This window comes from Lissotriton vulgaris, chromosome 5 (genome assembly GCF_964263255.1).
Source record: "Lissotriton vulgaris chromosome 5, aLisVul1.2, whole genome shotgun sequence".
NCBI lineage: Eukaryota > Metazoa > Chordata > Amphibia > Caudata > Salamandridae > Lissotriton > Lissotriton vulgaris.
In genome coordinates, this window is record NC_141693.1 from 1791555259 (window position 1) to 1791577272 (window position 22014).

Genomic DNA, 22014 nt, shown 5'->3' on the forward strand with positions numbered 1-22014 from the left:
CTACAAACACTGGGGCATGATCGGAAAGTAAAATGGAGCCAATTTCAGAACGAATAGCATGTTGGGACAAGGATTTACTGAGAAATATATGGTCAATGCGGGATTGGGATTGATGAGGAGGGAAGAAAAACTATATTCTCTAAAATCAGGAATGCATAGTCTCCAAATATCTACTAAGGTATTGTTTTGAAAGGAGTTTACAAACTGTGTGTGCATTCTAGAGGGAACAAAAGTGACTTTCGAGTGGCGGTCAAGGAAGGGATCAACAATCTGATTACAGTCTCCACCGAGAAGTATGTAATCTCCAGAAAGGGAAGACAACTTGGAAGAGATAGCAGGCCAAAAGGATCTATCGATCCCAGTAGGAGCATTCACATTAAAAAAGGTGAGTGGGATGTTATCGATGAGTAAGTTAACAATGAGCCAACGACCATCAGCATCACATTCATGGGTAATCGAGGAAACATTTAACTTTTTATGTAACAAAAGTACAACACCATTTTTCCTAGACGTCGTAGGAGAACATAGAACATGACCCACCCAAGAACGTTTAAGTTTCAAAGCCTCCGTCTCTTGAAGGAGGGCAACATCAGTTTTTAGTCTTGCTAAATGTGAGAGAACCCTCTGTCGTTTAATGGGATTGTTTAATCCCTTGACGTTCCATGTGGTTACAGGGAACGAAGCAATTTAGAAAAACAGCTGAGTGTAACATGCTCAGTAATGCATAAGAAATACAATGGAGAGAGAATAAGAAAAATGAATAGGAAAAAAGAACAAAGAAGGAGATAAAGAGAAGATGAGAAAGGAAGGAAGGAAAAAGAGGAAAAAACTAGTACAAAGGTAAGACTGAATCCAAAAAGGGAAGAAATAAGAGAAAGGGAGAAACCATGAGAAATGCAAGTTCAAGGGTGAGAGGGAGAGAGAGAGGACAGAGACAAAAATATACAAAAAGACAGTACAAGTCCAAAACGAACGACTGAAAGACATACTTACGAAACGGAAAATCCAGAACAAGGATGGGGATGGTGGTGGCGGGAGACGACGACAACAACAACCAGAGCCGGCATCAAGCCTCTATTACCATAAATCCAATGGGTAAGGTAAGAAGACAATAGGAGACATCAGGATAAAGATGAGAAGGGACATATATGAAGAAATGAGAGAAAACATTAGGGAAAATACAAGGATTTATAACAAAAGACAATCATTCGAACAGAAACGGTAAGGAAAACATATCATGCAACGGCAATGAAGAAAACAGAACTGCAATGTAGTGAAATCAATAAAGCAATGAACAGCAAAGTCACTCATCCAGGCTTGGAGTTATCCATAACATCTGGACTCTGCTGACGAAGGAAAGCTTGCAAGGCCGCAGGATCTTCATACGTGGTTGTTCTGTCTTTATAGGTGACCTTGAAAAGACATGGATGTAAGAGACCATACCTGGCACCAAGGGCTCTTAACTGCAGCCGTAAGTCCAAAAATGTTTTCCTCCGATCTGCTGTGGCCTTGGAGACATCCTGGGAGAGATAAAGGCGATGACCTTCCCAGATAATCTGTTTTTTGAGCTTGGCGGCTGAAAGGACCTGCAAGAGATCCGTATACTGCAAAAACAGCATAATCACACCCCTAGGCCTGGAAGCAACCTTAGGACCGAGACAATGGGCTAGCTGGATGTTAATGGAAGATAAGGCCGGAGTGTCTAGAATCTTTGCAAGGAAAGATTGGAAGAAGATGGTAGGATTGGACCCTTCTGTAAGTTCCGGAAGACCATATAAGCGTAGGTTGTTCCTTCGATTTCTATTTTCCGAATCCTCTGTTTGACGTCTTAGCAGAAGAATCTCAGCTTCTATTGAAGGAATGCGGGAGGAAGCAGAATGAAAAGAGTCCGAGGATTGCTCCAAAATCGTGACACGTGAATCCAGAGATGACCATTGCTCCTGCATGGCCTGCATATTTTTTGTGGTTGCTTCCATAAAAGGCTTGAAGGCCCGCAATTCTTCCAGGATAAGATCTATAGAGGATGAAGCGTTGCTCCCAGGGGATGGCGGGTCTTTCTTCAGACGTTTGGATGAGGTCAAAGAAGATTGCACCTTCCCTCCATTTTGAGCCTTAAGGATAGCCCCATGGGCAGAGTCCGACTTCGAAGATTTACCCTCTTCCATTTCCTGGGTAGGTGAATCGGAGTCAGAACCAACGGGTAACTTCGGTAAATTGGTGAGTTTCAAAGTGCGAAGCTTCCCCATGTAAGGCAGCCAGAATAGTGAAGGTGAAGGCAAAAAGTCAATATTGAGTATGGAGTCTTCCTGACAGGGAAAAGTACATAAAGAGCAGTAATATAAAGAGTCAGCACGAAGCCATGGCTAGAGGAGGGAGTAAACCACAGTTCAATAGCAGGTATTAGGCCAGGCAGAAGATCATGTCAGAGTGATAGAGCAACTCAAACGGACCATAAGGTAAGGTACAGTAAATTGATAATGACCATACACAAGGAGAGGAAAGCCGCTGGAATAAATATAGCCACATTCAGCATCGCAGGAGTTCTTAAAAAGAACAATGACAGTCCTCCAAGCAGGAAATAAGAATGAGAAAAGCCATATGAAAAAGTGGAAGGAGCATCGCTTAATTCCCTGAGGCAACTCGTGAAGGAGAACCTCCTGACGCAGTACTCCAATGCATGACAAGCGAGAGGGTGAAGTCAGATACAAAGGAGTTTTGCATGAGCTGAAGTCAAACTAAGTCAAAGCTATGACGTAGAAAGGCAAAACAGTGAGGCAGTGAAGCAATGAAGCAGGAGGGCGATGAGGTGAATTGCCGCAGTCACAAAATGGCGCCAGAAATCATAACGGGAAGTGCGCGAGATATAGAGCGCCTTAGAAATCAATTCCCAGCTGAAAGGGGCTCACCATTGATAGACCGTGCAGGAAGTGCCATCCGTTGAAGGAAGATGAGGCAAACAAGTTCAGAGGCATATAAGCCGGCCGCCTCCGAGAATCGCGGCCGGCGCACAAAGTGGCGGCCACAGCTGCGAAAACGGGACTCCCTCGCAGCCGCCGAGTAAAGTCGCGAAACCGGGAAACAATGAGGGCGCTAGGCTCTCCTCATGTTCCAGTTGCGGGACTCGTTTGATTTCAGCTGCAGACACAGGTAAACTGCCCCAAATGTGTTGATGTCGAGGAATGACGCCGGAGCTCCGGGATTACGCCGCCATCTTGGCCAGCGTCCAAGCCACGCCCCCCTAAGCACAAACTTTTAGCTTACATGTTTTCAAACCACGCCCTTAATTACATCGACCACGCCCCCTTGAGAGACCCTCCAGTTGTTTCATCCCACTTAAAGGCCTGGCCGGGAGGTATGGATTTCGACGCCCACCAGCAGCTGACTCAAGTTTCAGTGAGGCCAGTCGTGACCAAGTCACCGGGACCCCTCAGTGCAGCAATAGGCAGCTGCTCTCCACTCGCATGGCGCCTCCGCTGCATTCATCCCGCAAGTGCTGGGACCGTGTAGTAAGTATAGCGGTGTGGCCCACGATTTTCTATGCTCCACTCGTACTTGTTTAGACCAGGAAGAGTCAATTCGCAGTGCTTAACGGTAAATGGCACTTAACTGTCTGCCTTTGGGCGTCCATTGTCCTGGGCAGGGTATACTTAGACGTGAGTCCCTTGCTCACTTTGCCACTGGATTCAAGCAAGCCGGGCTGAAGACGGCTGGAATGCCAGAAACCGTTCCTCGGAAGCTTGTTTCCGGTCCAGGGAAGACATGGCTTGGCAGTTCGGGCTGGACTGTTCCCATGAGGCACAGGGTCAGACTGATTTGCATATAGCCATGTCTGAACTGGGGTGGCAGAGTGGGCTAAAGAACGGTGATGGATTAAACCCAGATCTTTCGACTGGGTGTGAGTGTTTGATTGATTCAAATGCTCCGTCCATCACCACCCCCTTTTGTACAGCCATTGTCCTGGGCCCACAGTACTGCTGGGACAGCACCTTTGTGAATGGAGCACTTCCAGAAGCAACAGTTATAGCTGCAGGTGGTAGAAAAAGGTCTGTTAGAAAGAGGCGGGTCATGCAACATGCTAATCGATACTGTGCGAGAATCAATCACGCAGTTCGTCATGGGCAGTAAGCGCTATATAAAGGTAATCGTATCTATTACAGCGGACTATTCCCTGTACGGAGTCATCAGCTCTTATCCCACCGGCCTTTCCCAAATACATTGAAGTCAGTTGTCTTCCCCCACTAACGAAGGATCTAGAAACGTTCCCCATGCACCATGTTTACTCACGAGTAGGCTTCAGAAAGCATTTTGTTTTACTAGCCATGAATGTTCGATTTCATGTTTCTTTATTGAGCTTCTCTGTTCAATGTGCTTGTGATGCCAATCTCTGATGCAATTAGGAGAAAATCACATACAGTTTGTATTTTCATTGTTATATTTTCATCTCGATGGTCTGTGACATTGTCGGGCCTGTGTATGACAAAACTCATTATCGGTCAGAGCAACAAAAAAGAGCCGAAGAAAGAACGTGTGTTGAGAGGCTAAATACACCAGCTGCAATGATTGTGTGCCCATCTCTACTGACAAGGTCGATAATGTGAATTAATTCTCTCGAGTGCATATGATAATGACAGTAGCGGCTGCTACTGACCAGGGGTGGTGGATGTGAAACAATTGGGGGGCAATAATAAAAAAAATAAAAAAGCACTTACCTCTTTACTGCCGTACCCCGCCTCTTCTTTCTCTGTCCTCCTGGCAGGAAGCACACGGCCTCCCAGAATCCCCTGACCAATCACAACACTGCCTTAGCAGCGTTTTGATTGGTCTGAGTGCCATGATTCGGTGCTCGGACAGGGGCTGGCAGGCTGTGCATGTTCTCAAACCAGGCTGTAATGTAGCCGGCGTGAACAACATGCAGAGTGCGCTTGATGCTTTGACCGCCCATAGACGGCCGGCCAAAGCATCATGTGCACTTTAGGTGCCGCCACTGCTCCTCCCCCTGTGACGTGGAGAGCTCAGCCTCGCCCGCCTGGCTTCAGCTGCAAGCTGAATACAAAAAACAAAATAATAATAATGAATGTTATTATCATTTAATTTTTTGTATTTCTCTTGCAGCTGAAGCAGTGGTGCGACACTCCTCTGCCTTAGCCTTAGCGGAGGAGCCGCCACTGGATAATGATGGAAATAATAACTACATGCTACATGTACACATTGAGAAGTGCGCTGTGAACACATTAATTCCTGAGAGTCACAATCACTGCATGTTTATGTTATGCTAGACCCAGGCGTGGCCGACACAGGTAACACCAGTGAAGCGTGGGGTGGAGGCCGGGAGGGTGGGTGGGGGAATGGACAGGCGACGGGATAGGGAAGGTAAAATAAATAAATGAATAAAACCACTTACCTTGCGCAAGGTAAGTGGTTTTATTTATTTTTATTTTACATTCCCTATCTCTCTTCTGCCCACTCCCCCCCCCCCCCCAACTGCCCCCCCAACCACTGTTACCTGTGCTGGCCGCGCCTGGTTAGACCTATTTCCGTGACTTATATTTTACCATAGTATTTCAGTTTATTTGTTGAAACATATGAGGCTACTGAATTCATATGCAGATAAAGCCACTGCCATTTACCACGACAAAAACTCGGACAAATACGAGACCTATTGCATTGCAAATGCTTGTTTTACTTGCATTGAGGATGACCAAACATGGGGATTACTTCAGCAATTTGAAACCCGGTATATATGTTTACCAAACAAACAATAAAGGTGATTTATTGGCATAAAGTAACAAATTGATAGGGCTACCAAAATCATTGGTTTATTAATTTAGCTTTTCCAGTAAAACATCCCTTCAACAGCTAACGTGTGAATGCCTCTTTGTAACAAAGGTACACAACATTTTCTTCCATGGGCCTTACCTCTATTTTATCTGGTCCATCGATTTGTATTACTTCTAGACAGCCAGCCCCCCATGTTCTAGCCTGTGCTAAGAATAACATTTCTATGAAAGACCATTTATCACGGGTTGCTTGTCAGCATTGATTATTCTTTTCTTTTGTGTTTAGCGTCTGGCAGATATACAATGGACAATGCATGTTTTTTTCACCGAGTCCTCGAATGGGATGCGGTTTGTGGAGGGAAAGGTCTAACTTTACATTTAGCAATGTTAAACTAGGCCTTGGTGCCTGGAAACTCACAGCATATTTCAAATCACAGGGCCAGGCGAAAAAGAGACCTGTCAAAGTCAAAGTTGCACATTTTTGCTCTGAAGTGGCTTACTCACAATGCCTAATAAAGTGATATTTTATCATAAATGGTTTCTGAAAGTGAATAATTTTGTTGATCTAATTAAGGAATCAATTTATGTATTCGGTGTTTCATATATATATACTTATAATAGCACAGTTACAATAAATATATAGTTAAAATTGTTAAAATCATCTTAAATAAATAAACATACGTTTACAAAACCTCTGAAATTCACTAAACACATTAAAGTAGAATTATAGTTTAGAGTTTAGAATTAAAACAGAAAAAACACTGAAATTGACCAGCTCTAGTTAGCTCCACAAACTATAACTGGCACAGCAGCCCTGTAAACCATAGCTTGTCTTATGAATTATATTTTCTATTTTAAAAGAAAGGCAAGTGGGGTGGGGGGGGTATTTGGGTTTCCCCATCTAGGCTTTAGGTCATGTTGTTCCCATCATTTGGAGTTTTTTGTTTTCAGGATGCGGTGACAATGCCCAGCATACTGAAAAGACGGCTACACCAGAAATGTCTCTGTTGCAGCCAGCCTAGAAATGTGCTACGGTCAACAAATGTGATTCTGCAAACAGACGATGGGAGAACAAGCTCCACTGTTCAACGGGTTGCTTTTTTAAAATGTGTTCCCATAAACAGTTTTCAAAATGGGATTGGGAATTGTCTGTAGACTAACAGTCAAGGTGTCTCTATAACGGAACTTTTCAAAACTCATCCTCCGCACTTTTCGATTGCTAATATCCTAAAAGCTACTGAATGAATTTACAACAAATAAAACAAAGATACCCTTCTAGGTAAAGTTCTAGCAATTTCATTTATTTTTTCTGTAACAAGAAAAAGAATCCTATGGGTGTTAAAATAAGAAAAATTCCCTTTGGATAGGATCTACACAACATAACATGTCAAATCTAAACCAGATTTACTTTTTTAGAACGTTTTGTTTAACATCGCCAAAGTTTTAAGCAAAACGAAAATGGTCAACCTTAACCAAAGCTACAGAGTCAATCTCACCAAGTCTGAGTGTGTCCTTGTGTAATGCAACTGGTGCTCATGTAAAGTGCTCTGATGCCTTCGGGTCATGTTCACGCTATGTAAAGCTCCCCCCCTCCCCAAAAAAAAAAACTCTGTTAGACAAATATAAATGTACAGCCTCACATTCAGATGGTGTATACTGGAGGAGTCCAACCAGTCAAGGTGTTTAACTCAGGTGTTTAAAAGGAAATAACGTAAATATTCAAAGCCAAAGTATAAACAAGAATTTGCAATGCAATGGTCTCGGCATCATTAAAGGTAGAGCTATTGGCATTGCTCATGACATTTTTTTTCTTTAAATCAAAAATAAAACTCTGCCCTCACCACTCTGCACTCACCACTCTGCACTCACCACTCACCACTCTGCACTCACCACTCACCACTCTGCACTCACCACCACTCTGCACTCACCACCACTCTGCACTCACCACTCACCACTCTGCACTCACCACTCACCACTCTGCACTCACCACTCACCACTCTGCACTCACCACCACTCTGCACTCACCACCACTCTGCACTCACCACCACTCTGCACTCACCACTCTGCACTCACCACTCTGCACTCACCACTCTGCACTCACCACCACTCTGCACTCACCACCACTCTGCACTCACCACTCTGCCCTCACCACTCTGCCCTCACCACTCTGCCCTCACCACTCTGCCCTCACCACTCTGCACTCACCACTCTGCACTCACCACCACTCTGCACTCACCACCACTCTGCACTCACCACTCTGCACTCACCACCACTCTGCACTCACCACCACTCTGCACTCACCACCACTCTGCACTCACCACTCTGCACTCACCACCACTCTGCACTCACCACCACTCTGCACTCACTACCACTCTGCCCTCACCACTCTGCACTCACCACTCTGCCCTCACCACTCTGCCCTCACCACTCTGCCCTCACCACTCTGCACTCACCACTCTGCCCTCACCACTCTGCCCTCACCACTCTGCACTCACCACCACTCTGCACTCACCACCATTCTGCGCTCACCACTCACCACTCTGCACTCACCACTCTGCACTCACCACCACTCTGCACTCACCACCACTCTGCACTCACCACCACTCTGCACTCACCACCACTCTGCACTCACCACCACTCTGCACTCACCACCACTCTGCACTCACCACTCTGCACTCACCACTCTGCACTCACCACTCTGCACTCACCACTCTGCACTCACCACTCTGCACTCACCACTCACCACTCTGCCCTCACCACTCTGCACTCACCACTCTGCATCACTCACCACTCTGCACCACTCACCACTCTGCACTCACCACTCTGCACTCACCACTCTGCACTCACCACTCTGCACTCACCACTCTGCACCACTCACCACTCTGCACTCACCACTCTGCACTCACCACGCTGAACTCACCACTCTGCACTCACCACTCTGCACTCACCACTCTGCACTCACCACCACTCTGCACTCACCACCACTCTGCACTCACCACCACTCTGCACTCACCACCACTCTGCACTCACCACTCTGCCCTCACCACTCTGCCCTCACCACTCTGTCCTCACCACTCTGCCCTCACCACTCTGCACTCACCACTCTGCACTCACCACTCTGCACTCACCACTCTGCACTCACCACTCTGCACTCACCACTCTGCACTCACCACCACTCTGCACTCACCACCACTCTGCACTCACCACTCTGCCCTCACCACTCTGCCCTCACCACTCTGCCCTCACCACTCTGCCCTCACCACTTTGCCCTCACCACTCTGCCCTCACCACCACTCTGCACTCACCACCACTCTGCACTCACCACCACTCTGCCCTCACCACTCTGCACTCACCACTCTGCACTCACCACTCTGCACTCACCACTCTGCCCTCACCACTCTGCACTCACCACTCTGCACTCACCACTCGGCACTCACCACTCTGCACTCACCACTCACCACCACCAAGCATTGACAAACCCAATACCTTATGTAGACGAGACCTATTGGCTTTTCCAATGCTTGTTTTTAACTCTGTGGTCGCGTCCTTCTGAATATGTTTGAATATAAACGTTCACATTCTATCGCACGTTGGCTTGAGGGCTGTTGGAATTCACTGTATGCTTTAATCCAAAATGTTGATGCGGGTTCAACGAGAGAGAGACAGAATTTGGCAGTACGGCAAGCGATTTTCTTGCATGAGTTCAATCAATGGGTGATGTAAACAAAGCGTCTTTCATCAGTGTCCATTTTGAGAACTAACAGCGAATCCCTGGAACGTTGCCTGTGTTGTATTTGTGTTGTGCAAAAGGGGATGATTGCATACTCAACCATTCATAATTTAAACATGTAAAATGTTGGCAGATGAAACACGGGTGCATACAACTGCTGAGCTTTGCTTAGCAAGGAGTTATGGTAACTTTGTTCTTAGAATGAAGCAGGAGCAGGATGCTCCGGGCAGAATTGTAAGCATTAATTTAAATCCTGTTTAAACACCGTTAGGTGAGGGCTTGGAAAACCTATTAATCAGCTATTGAATACAATTGCATTTATGGTATTTATTGCATTTCATTGAACTCGCGGCCGCCCCGGAAGTCAGGCACGGTCGCCTGTGACGGGGGCGGGGCCACGTTCACACCGGAAGAGGAGGCAGGCGGAGTCGTAGCGTCTCGCGGCCCGGGGCTCCTGTGAGCGTTGTAGAGCCCCGGGGTCGCGCCAGCAGGAGGTTGGGCGCCGCGTGCTGAGGTAAGGTAAGTTCTGGAGCGCGATTGGTGCACTTGTGTGTGTGTATGCTCGTGTGTGTGTGTGTATGTATGTGCGCGACGGTGACGGCGGAGGAGGGGGAGGGGGAGGGGGGTCTGGAGCGCGATTGGTGCACTTGTGTGTGTGTATGCTCGTGTGTGTGTGTGTGTATGTATGTGCGCGACGGTGACGGCGGGGGAGGGGGAGGGGGGGCCTCGGTGCACTTGTGTGTGTGCGCGCGCGTGTGTATGAGTCAGGGGTGGTGTCTCTGTATGTATGTATGTGCGTGCGTGCATGGGCGCGTGTGTGTGTGTATGCGCATGCGTGTGTGGTGCTTGCGCTTCCCAGGAGACAGCGCCTGGCCACAGCGCGCGTTCCAGTTACAAATCGCCTGGAAGGATGCGCGTGGCCAGGACTGTCTCCTGGGAATGATAGTCGCTGACAAAAGATCTCGGCGGAGACGCGCTTCCGCGCGTTGACGCCGAGACCTAAAAAAGGACCAAATTAGAGTAAGCTGTTGTTATAACAGGGACATTCTCCATTCCCTCTTCAAACGTTTTTACAAATGCAACATCAGTAAAATCAGTAAGAGGTAAACTAATGTCTCAGGTGTAGGGCATCAATACCAGTGGACAATCATGGGGCTTCAATTAGTAAATTCTTCCAGCACAGAAGTTCTCTATTGGCACCAATAAGTAGGCATGCTGGGAAAAGTAGTTTCCCTGTCCCTCTTGAACTAAAAGCCAGCACAGAAATATTTTTTTCCTTTCATTGTTTGAGCTGTTTTTACTTTGACAATTAAAAACAAGTGCGGATCTTTTTAATGCTAGTGCCTTAATCCAGGTACCACGTACATCCACGTTCCTATTCATTTTTAACTTTGCAGTATGTTCAGCTTATCTGATTTTCTTAAATAGTTGTGCATTTTCAAGGCCTATTTATGAAAGACATTTAGGTTAATACATTTATACCCTGGGCCACCTGTGGAGATTTTCATTAGATACATTTCTAGAATTTCTGTTTAATTAAGTGAATAAAATCCTGTTCCTCTGTTCTTTCTCTCCTCAGAATGCTTTAGTTTCGTTTAAGGAGCTGTGCGGCCTGACTCCTACTGCCAACATGAAGCAGTGCATCCTGACAGTCTCCACGTGGCTGCTGAACAGCGACAACAGCTCTGTGACCGTCGCTCTGGACCTGGGTGACCAGTACCCTGCCATGGAGGCGCATGGGCCTGTCCCGGAACTTCTCAAGAAGGTCCTCACCGCCTATGACACGGTAAGAAGTTCCCAAGTGAAGGGCACTGCTGCTTGTGATGGTGCATCTGTGTGGTTGTGTTAATCAGTGGTGCGTGGAGCTGGCTTGTATGTCTGTATGTAGGTATGGATGTATGGGCATTTATGTTGCACTAACCTAGCTTGAGAGCGATGGGGTGCTGAACAATGGTAGGAAACCAGAGATACAATCTCATACTGATGATGCTATATTAACATGTTTCCTATTGTGTAGAGATGTAGTGTTCTCTGATTGAGTGGGCTGCTAAGTCATGTCTGAGATGCTATAGACTTGGGGTCATTGTGATGTTGGTGGGGATGTTGCAGATCATAGGATCTTCGATGGAGGAACTCTGTCTTCCAGCAAGATGGCTTCTCTGAGCCAGCTTGCGATCAGTGGTAGTATTGAGCGCTGCCTCAAAACTAAGATTGCTCTGCACAACGGGACAGATTATATGCTTGAGAGCTACACCAGTAAGGAAGTGTCATACTTGGTACCTGAACCTCCCTGTAGGGAGACATTGATGCGGAGATGCTAAAGGGGTGACATCCCCATTGGGTTTCTGCGTGTAGCTAAAATACTATCTGCTAAATACAACCAAATTAGCCAGGGGGTATACCACACACAGGATGTAAGTTACTTTGCGTCTCTAGCCTGACCAGTAGGGATGCCCGTAGCAAGGGGAGGGAGGAATGGGTGGAAGAGGAAAGAAGAAGCCAGGTGAGGTATTAAGAATGGAGGCATCTCAACTGCTGAATGTGGTTCAGGTCATAGGGCCAGGGCTAAGTAAGGTACAATGCGGGTAACAAATGGAGCACAATAGCGGGAGCAGCAATATCGCTGTTTAGTGCAGAATGGGGTAGCAGAGATACCATACATGATGCAGTGGGTTTTGTGTTTTCATTGTAATTGGGAAGGTATAGGGCAGTGGTGGTACCCACATTTACATTACTATAAGATCCACCTTCCCAGGTTGGACATAAAATGCTGTAGTACTGGGTAGAAGGTTTCCTACAACCGAATTGTTCACATATTTGTAAATTACAACCCCATCACAAACTGTTGTATACTTTCTTGTAAAAGGCCACACAATTGTGAAGGTCAAGTCCGGAAGTTTCTAAAAAGTCAAGAAGTTCACAATTTACCTAGACCAGTTCGTTTGTCCATGCCGAGCCGTAATGACTGCTAAAGACATGGTAAATTGACTTAATTCATACGCTTGATAGGGTAGCCCATTGGACCATTCTCTTCCGCTGCAAATACTTGTGTGTTTACAGATAGAAATCGCAGGTTCACTACAATTCTAGCCCTTCCAAAGGTACATTCATGTGATAAATTGTATTTATTATTGGTATAGCACATATAATGGTGATATGTTTTCCCTTAAAACAAAGTTAATAGTAAAATGCTTGGCCTCCACAGCCCACCTCTGTGTTTTGGTGCCAATCTTTCTTTTCGTAAACGGGATGAGCTTCCTTTTTTATGGAAATTGCCCCTCCCCGTCTCCTGCTTCTCGCTCCCACCTGGTTTGCTGTGGAATCCCAGGGTGCACTGCGGGCGAGGAGAGGAATGTGAGGCAAGCCCACATACCTGACCACAACTTAAGAAACCAGGAATAGATGGTGGCCTTTCAACATCACAGCATATGCCCCATACAAATGCAACCAATCACTGGATCATATCCCTGTTGAGGTATGTCTTGTGGCTGTGGACTTGTTACCCTGCACCACTTTGGGTTTTTGTGCAGGTCATATAACACATAATGCTCTACATGTGTTGGTCACATGACCCCGTATAGTAGCTGGACAATGATCAGGTTGCTAAAATTGAAACTAGTTGTCCACCATTGGCCCTATTCATCCTGTTACGTCGGTATGGCCCAGGGGAGGCGGAGTACCCCCCTCGCGGTAGGCATTCTAGTCCATCAGGGTTGAATTGTAGGATGGCCATAGGCACTTGCTGTTCCCTTTGGGATGTTGTAAAGACCAGTTTTATTGTAAATGTGTTTGTAGGGCAATTTCTAGACTTGAAGACAATATCCAATGTTGACGAGCCATCAATGGGTATGTTATGTTATGTTATGCTAATAGCACTTATTAAGCGCGCGTACACCAACAGTTTCATGGCGCCCAGTCCACCATATTTCTTCCGTTTGGCTAATTGAATTTCCAGCAGGTTGAGATGAGAAGATCTGAGGTTACGAGAGGGAGTGTAACAGCGGAGACACGCCGAGATGAAAGCAGGACCATTGCCATGTAGTGCTTTAAAAATAGTACAGCCCCTCTTAAAAATGCTTACTCACTGGGAGCCAATGTAAGCTTTTCATTAGTGGGCTGACTTGATGCCATTTAGGCTGATGAAAAATCAGCCAGGCCGCCTGATTTTGAACTAGCTGAAGACGCCGAAGCTGGTATGCTGGAATGCCCAGGTTCAATGAGTTGGCATACTCCAGACGGGAGATCAATAAAGCCAGAGTGACCAAGACCATGGCTTCCATGCTCAGAAATCTGTTGATCTTCTTTATTTTCCGCAATTGAAAGAAGCCAGCAGAAACTACTGAGCTGATTTGGGATTTCATAGACAGATCATTGCTAATAATAATACCCAGACTCTTCGAAGAGACAGCTGGCATAGGGGATTACCAAGTTTAGGGGGCCAAAAATTGGAGCGCCATGGGTTAGACAGCCCACCTGTGAGGATTAGCTCTGTTTTCTCCGGATTCAACTTCAGCTGGTTGTTATTCATCCAGTCACTTATAAAAACCATCGTATCTTGGACGTTGGACTCAGGTGATGGGGACGTTGGACTCATGTGATGGGGATGAATCAACATTAAACACCAGTTGAAGATCGTCAGCATAGTTAAAAATACTAACATTCCTTTCCCTCAAAGAGTGAATTAGAGGGGGGAGGAGATAAAGAATGAAAAGAAGTGGAGAAAGAGAGGAGCCCTGGGGAACCCCACAGGTAATGTCTCTTTTGTTAGAAGAGAAATTGGCAAGGCGTACCGCTTGTGTCCAATTGCTCAAGAAGGAGGAAAGCCACTTAAGGGCCAGCCCCTGGAAACCAGCATTCCTGACACGGTCGATCAAAATGGGAAACAGCCTTTACAACGCAACTTTTACAATGCACTACCATTACAACAAAACTTTTACAACGCAACATCCATTACAACGCATGCCATTACAACGCAACCATTACAACGCATGACACTACAACGCATACCACTACAACGCATGTCATTACAACGCATACCATTACAACGCATTTCATCACAACGCATAGTTTCCTTACACTATCCAACACTTACCCTACTGTTGCACCCCCTGGAGTTACAATAGTAATTTTAACCCCTACAATATCCAACACTTACCCTACTGTTGCACCCCCTGGAGTTAGAATAGTAATTTTAACCCCTACACTATCCAACACTTACCCTACTGTTGCACCCCCCTGGAGTTAGAATAGTCATTTTTACCCCTACACTATTCAATACTTAGCATACATGCAATTTAATGGTATGCGTTGTAATGGTATGCGTTGTAAAGGTAATATGCGTTGTAATGGAATGCGTTGTAAAGGTAGTTTTTAAAAATTTGTTGTAATGGCATGCGTTGTAATGGAATGCGTTGTAATGGATGTTGGGTTGTAAAAAATGCGTTTTAAAGGTATGCGTTGTAAAAGTATGCGTTGTAACGTCATACATTCATCAAAATACCATTGTCGCTGTGTCAAAAGCCGCCAATCGATCCAGCAGAATCAAGGCCTGGGTAGTGCCTAGATCCGGCCCTCCCCCTGAGTACATCCATAACAGCGAGGATGACAGACTCGGTTGAGTGTGTAGGTCTAAAACCAGGCTGGTGAGTGTCCAAAACCTGGAAGTGTTCCACAACAGAGCTAAGACAGTTAGTTGCATGGGCCTCTAAAACTTTACCCAGATAAGGCAACAGTGAAATGGGCCGATAGTTACTGAGAGCCGAAGGGTCAGCGCCCGGCTTCTTCAAGATTGGGATAATCTCTGCTCTTTTTAAGAAGTCCGGGACAATGCCAAATTCAAGAGAATTATTTAACAATAGCCGGGGAGGATCAGGACAAAAAGTAAATGCTTCTCGAAGAATATGCGGGGGACAGCAATCCAGGGAAGAGCCAGAACTGACCCTTTTTAGTAGGTTCAGGAAGGTTTCTTCCGAGATCGGTGGGATTCTGTCAAGAAGATGAGGACAGAGATCATTTTTAAGACCAGGTGGGCCACATGCCACCAAAGAGATACTAGCCTTGATGGTGGCTATCTTCTCTAAAAAGTAAGAATTCAGAGAGTCACATAAAAACTGCAAGGGAACCGGCCCAGGCGTGACTCTATCGGGTTTGAAAAGTTGGTCAACTATAGCGAAGATCTCTTTAGATTTGTTAGATGCATCAATTATTTTTTGCGAGAAGTAGCTAGCCTTTGTTTGGGTAATCAGATTTTTATATTCTGTCATCATGGCTAAAAAGAAAACCTTTTTTTCTGGAATGTAGTGGCAACGCCATTGGCGTTCTGCTTGTCTAAGTGCTAGTTCTTTGATTTAAGATCATCCGAAAACCAAAGTTGAGCGTCGTGAGGTCTCATAATCTTGTTTGTTTTGAGGGGGGCGACACAGTCACTGACTGACTCCAGCCATAGGTTGATATTCTCTGCCTGGATTTGAGGATCTCCTATTGGGGGAGGAGAGGCAGTCTTTAAACGTAGTCAAAAAAGCTCCATATCTACTGTATTCCAATTGCTGGACATTTGATTCTCGATGTATGTCAGGTAAATGTATGTGATTTTTTATACCTTCCCTGAAGCTCAGCTTTGACCATTCAGACTGATAGATCAAACCAAAGAAAATGAATCTTTATACTTAAGACCTAGGTTGCTATTGTTTCAAGGGTGAGACCCGGTCGATATGAATGCCCCGCTGATCAATATCTGTAAGGGTCTCCCATTGTTAACAGTGTGTATCCCCCACATACCTTTGGCCTGTAGACACAGATTGCTGATGTGGTTACATCACTATGCTGTCAATCATGGGTACACATTGTCTGAGCCCTTTCTTGCTGGTTCAGGAGCTAAAGTGATTGGTCTGTTATCTCACTGTCGTTAACGTCTGGAAACACCAACTATGCTGAGCCAGTGCTTGGACTCGCATCGATGCTCCAGCTGCTGCCGAACACTGCTGCTTCGATGTAGAGCCATGTCTCTCATCTGGCGACACATCTCTCAAAGTTACTATGATGCTCATTGGTTACTATTGATCCTGTGCATCCAGTTTTAGGTGAACTTTATGACCTCTAACCTTTTTGCTGCGGCACGAATTCCGCTGCAGGGCAAGGGGGTGGGCTTGGCGCTCCCGTACTTATGACGGCTCCACGCAATCATGAGTCACGGACGGCGTGTGCTAATGACGGCGTGGCGCTGTCATGACCCCGCCCACTCACTATTCACATGCACAGGCGGGGAATTAGTGCCGCGTGGGCGGAGCGGCAGTTGCATAACGGCTCCACGCCGTCATGAGCATACACCGCCTGTGACTCATGACGGCGTGGAGCTGTCATACGCACGGAAGCGGTTAAGGCTCTTCAGTGTTTTGAGCAGCAGTGTTTATTGGGTTGGAAGATACCATGGGTGAAGGATGGAAACATTCACTCCATAACAAAGAAGTAACAGCCCACTTTCACTCTCAGAATCCCTTATTGACTGTATCTTTGCCCTTGACAGCATTCAGATGAGATAGAAATAACTTCAAAATGTCTTTCTGACGATATCTCTGATGCAATTTATTGTGGAGGCTGCTTTAGAATACTCTTAGAAAAACACACCATCACGAATCTCTGGTACCATATCACACAGGTTTATTTTTAAAAATTTCCCAGCCAAGAACTTGATGGCTTTGCAATATCAGCTAACACACATAATTTGTGTTGCATCATTGCATGACAGGTATACCCGCGGGCACGAGGAGTGGCCATTGTCCTGTCTGCTGAGATATAATTGCTTGTAAAGAGAGATGAAGTTTCCATGTACCTTCCAAAATGCATTATTGCTAAGAGTGTTAATGCATAGCGATGCAATGTATAATTTAAATAAATGTCTTACTGCTGTGCCAGAAGAGCATGGGGGGAGACAACTGACGTCAACACAAACTCAGAGGAGCTTCAAGGATTGCTTGGCGTTCACCCTAAGCTTGCTATTGTCCACGTCTCACTAAAATGAGTACAGGTATATGTGATGTCCTATTCCTACATCATGAGCTTGCCCTGTTTCAAGCCGATGGCCAGTTTGAGAGACGACTGAGGCACATGCAAGGAAAATCATGTGTCTAGGATCTCGCCCTTTGGTCAAGTGTAGGGAACGAACTAAGGTCCTGATTACGAGTTTGTGGTATGAAGCAGGCTGTCACGCCAGCGCCCCACTGCCACACTGCCAAACTCATCTGCACACCGCCGGCCAAATTGATAGCTCATTCGTGTTCTGGCGGGCAGTACTTTGGTGGTCCCATGGCAGTGCCTTTGAAAAGGCTCATATCTGTGCCTTTGAAAGGCGCTGCAATGGATGTGCCAAAGCACGTTCCTGCACAGCATGGACTGTGTCATTCATGCCGTGCAGGAACAGGGGTGCACACTGACAGGGGGCCACAACATGTGGCCCCCTGGGTGCTCCCTCAGGCCCTGAGGCAACAGGGGCCCCTGTAGGGCCCCCTTATTTTCCACACCACCATACTTTTCATAGCGGGCTCACTGCCATGAAATTTGGGGCGGTGAAGAAACCCGTAATATGCTTGGCAGGGCTACTGTGCCACCGCCAGCATATTGCGGCCTCAAACTACTGCACATCCGATGCGGGATCACAGATCCCCAGTGGTTGCAGCAGTCTTGTGGCTGTCCAACCGCCAAAGTCGCTATAGGGTGGTTGTACCACCACCGCGACAACGCCCTTCTAAAGGACCGCTGTGTTCGTAATAAGGCCCTGAGACTAGGAAATCATTGTTCCTATTTGGCAACATAGACACCAAACATTGACTCTCTTGAAATCCCTGGGAAGATTTTACATATGCCAAGGACGCAAAGAGACGGATAGCCTATTGAATATCCATGTGCACAGAGGCATTCTGGGCTGAATAGGACATCAAACCTCAAAAGTGTTCCTAATCTACAGTAGTTTGGTAAGTGTGCATGTCTCAGTCTTTAGTTGTCGGCTGGACGGCAGAAGGTGAGCCAAGGACTGTAAGGATCAAAAAGAGACCTCAGTAATGCCTCTTCCAGGGTGGATCGGACCAGCACCAAACTTCTAAGGGGTGTAACAGAAGGGGTTTCTCCACATGGACAATGTTTCGCCCATGGAGATAAAAGAAGAACGATTAGCAGTTGCACATTGCACTGCATTTCTCCAGGGTGGAGATATACACTATGTACCATTATCATAGGGGCAACGGAGGCTGGGGAAACAAGTGGCATGGCATTGTCAGTAATATGCCTGGAAACCTACACCTGTGCCAAGCTTACTATGGGATAAGTTTGTGCTTTCCCACAACTTTGTGTGCATCTCTACTAGTGTTTTTTTAATAAGATCCAGAGTTCTGTCCTGGAGCATTAGGCTTTGTGAAATGTGAATGAAACCAGATGACATAGAGCATGATGTATTTGGAACGGTGGTTGTAGTATCTATCTTGAACAATACATTGTACAGTATATTTTACATGGGTTTTTATTACGCGCTGAAGCCAGGATTAAAGACTTTCAAAGTCCTTTTGCTGTTGTTGTTGTAGTTAACTTGGCTCTTTTGGACCCAATTACATTCTCAAAGTACAATTTAAACGTTTTTACACACACTCGATATGGAAAGGGGATATTGATGGTGTATTCGTGCGCATTTATTCATAAGGCAACAAAACCTCTACAATTAGCCCTGTCCAGACCTCACCTCCTTGTTGTACTTAATAGGAAAGGCTCATGAGAAGACCTACTCATGGAAGATGCTATGTCAGAACATCAAGTGCAATGGTGTCTACCCCTATTTATATACTGTATGCACTCTGAAGATCCAAGATGCTTGATAGCCGGGAACATTTGGCACACAGTGAATCAGTCTTTGAACAGATAGGTTTTCAACATCTTCCTAAAACCAAGGAGAGATTGTTCAGGTCATAAGGAAAGAGACAGAGAGTTCCATACTCTAGCAGCTGACACTGACAGTGGGCGCCCACCAAAGGAGATGGCTCTGACTCTATGGACCTCCAGAAGGAATCACACAGTAGATCACATATTACACAGGGGTTTGTGCCACAGGAATCTAAGAGTAACAAAGTCTGTAAAGTCTTGATGAGTGATGGCCTCATATACAACAGCTCTTGACTTGAAGATTTTCCTGCGGAGTAAATGTAAGTAGGACAAGACATATTGCTTTCTTCCCTCATTATATATAAACCTGCTGGCTGTATTTTGGATAAGCTGTGTTTTTTTGGCAAAACTAAATACATTGTATTGCAAACGAGACTGAGCTACAGCATTTATCACAGTGATGTTACATTTCTTGTCAAGAAAAGAAAAAATGTGTTTGGAGTTTTAAAGTGAAAATAACTGGAACTGGCTACCTTTGTTTCAATCTACAGTTAGAATCAAGCAAACTACTGGAAATGAGATGTGCAAGAACCAGGGTGGTCAGCCAAGCCAGAATCTCATTGAACCTTTCCTGCTGGAGAGATTATCAGTTCAGTTGTAGAAGGGCTTAGCTACATAAAATTCATCGACATCCACCAGCGCAGGAAGGCTAGACAACATGCTATATTGAGGTAGTTTAGGGCGTTCAAGGCAGCCCAAAGATCGACTACATGGCATTAGCATGCATGTAAAATCTCACACCCGTATGGTTGAAGAAAGCATTAGGATCTCATATAAATGGTAACAAGGAGGGGATAAAGAAGGGATCCCTGCAGGACACTACAATTGAGATCTTTAGGTATCAAATTACAGGGTGTATGTATGACCATTTGTTGTGCGCCAATCATGTAATAGGACAGATTTTCGGGTACTGTCACACATTGCCATATCTAGTGGAGAGAATAGTATGGTCAATAGTATTTAAATCAGGGCTTCCATTTCACCTTTGTTCACCTGCCTTCGCAGACAGTCGATGAATGAAGCAACCAACAATTCAATGCTTCTACTGGTCCGAATGCCCTGCCTGAAAAGAACTGTGAATATTGTTCTGCTTAGCATAACTCTGAAGTTTTCCATTAATATTGAATGATAAGGTAGCAGAAATAGTGATCTAAAATTATTAGGGTCTGAAGGACTCAACAATGTTTTTTTAGAGGATTTCCCAACTGCCATTACCAATCTTCAGGGAAGACAGCAGATGGTAATGAATCATTAAAATGGACACAAGTTCATTTAAGATGAAGATACTAAACGGTTGTTTCCAGAGAGCTGGAGCGGAATCAAACAGCGAGCTTGACGGACAACTTTTACATTTAATTTCCTCCTAGGAAACTTTAGCAAATGGTTTACAGGTATCCATCAATCAAGTACTGATCGATGCACAGGTTCCGCTGAACAAGAAGATAATCTTCAGATTTTTATGAAGTGATGACTTCCAAATAGCAAGACATTTATTTTGAAACAAAGTTGCTAGGTTCTTAAACAAGTCTAGCGATGGAATTAAGTCACTGATCAAGGAGGTGGGATTTATTTAAAGGTTTTATATAGCGCCAGCTAGACCAGAGGGTATCAGAGCGCTTTACAGCATTATCAAACGTAAGTTAAATTTACACAGTAATATATACATTGAGTCAGGACGCATCACAGAGTATCTTTGTAAAAGAGCCCATTGTCCTTCATAAGATATGTTAGCATAGTAGGGTGTCCAGTGTCTTGTGACGTTTCACAGCGATGCTGTCGAAGAAAACACTGTGGCTCTAGGTGAGATTAATGAGGTTAGGTCTTAGTGTCAAAGTGTCTGAGTGTTGCCATGGGCAGGTCTCGATTAGTTAGGCTTTAGCTATCCATTCGTGAGAGATCGATTGAGGAAGAGGTCTTTGAGCTGCCTTTTGAAAATTAGGAAGTAGGGATTGGTCCTGATATGAATTGGAATGGAGTTCCAGATTTTTGGCGCATTTCCTGCAAAGGAGCGAGATGTGGTTTTCTGTTTACGAGTTTTCATGGGGATAAGGAGTAGGGTGTTGGTGCTCCTTAGGCTACTTGCTTGACCGGCTTTCTGGGGTTTTGAGGCCAGGTAGGCGGGATTCCCTGTGTGTAGCGCTTTGTGTGTGAGGCAGGGAGTTTTGAAGTTGGCACGCATTTCGATTGGGAGCCATTTTAGTTCTCTAAGTGCAGGCGAGATGTGTTCATATTTCTTGACTCCGGTGACCATTCTAGCTGCTGCGTTCAAAGTTGATCTGAGGGGGGCTAGGTGAGATTTTGCTGATCCTGTGAGGGTTGCATTTCCGTAGTCCAGTCTTGACAGCACCAGGGATTGAGTGGCTTGTTTAGGTCATTGGGAGGGATGAAGGGTTTTATTTTGTTGAGTAGTTTGAGGTTGAGGAAGGGGCTCTTTGCAGTGTTTTTGGTGTATTTACTCATGTCTAACTTAGGGACAGAGTGATTCCCAGCAATTTTACAGAATCGGCTGGGGTGGGTTTGTGATTGAGAGCATCAATAGCTTTTAACCATTCGGTGATTTGGGGGTTCTTCTCCTTGTTGAAGATG

At 45.5% G+C, this 22014-nt stretch overlaps 1 protein-coding gene across 1 annotated transcript in view; it reads left to right on the forward strand.

Annotated features, from left to right (window-relative positions):
- Positions 1-22014, forward strand: part of LOC147717184 (inactive phospholipase C-like protein 2) — a 590450-nt gene that overhangs the window by 327566 nt on the left and 240870 nt on the right. Inside the window, exon 3 of the mRNA XM_086924135.1 lies at positions 11087-11293. Within this exon, the coding sequence (XP_086780261.1) occupies positions 11087-11293 (207 nt within the window). The remainder of the gene's footprint in view (positions 1-11086; positions 11294-22014) is intronic.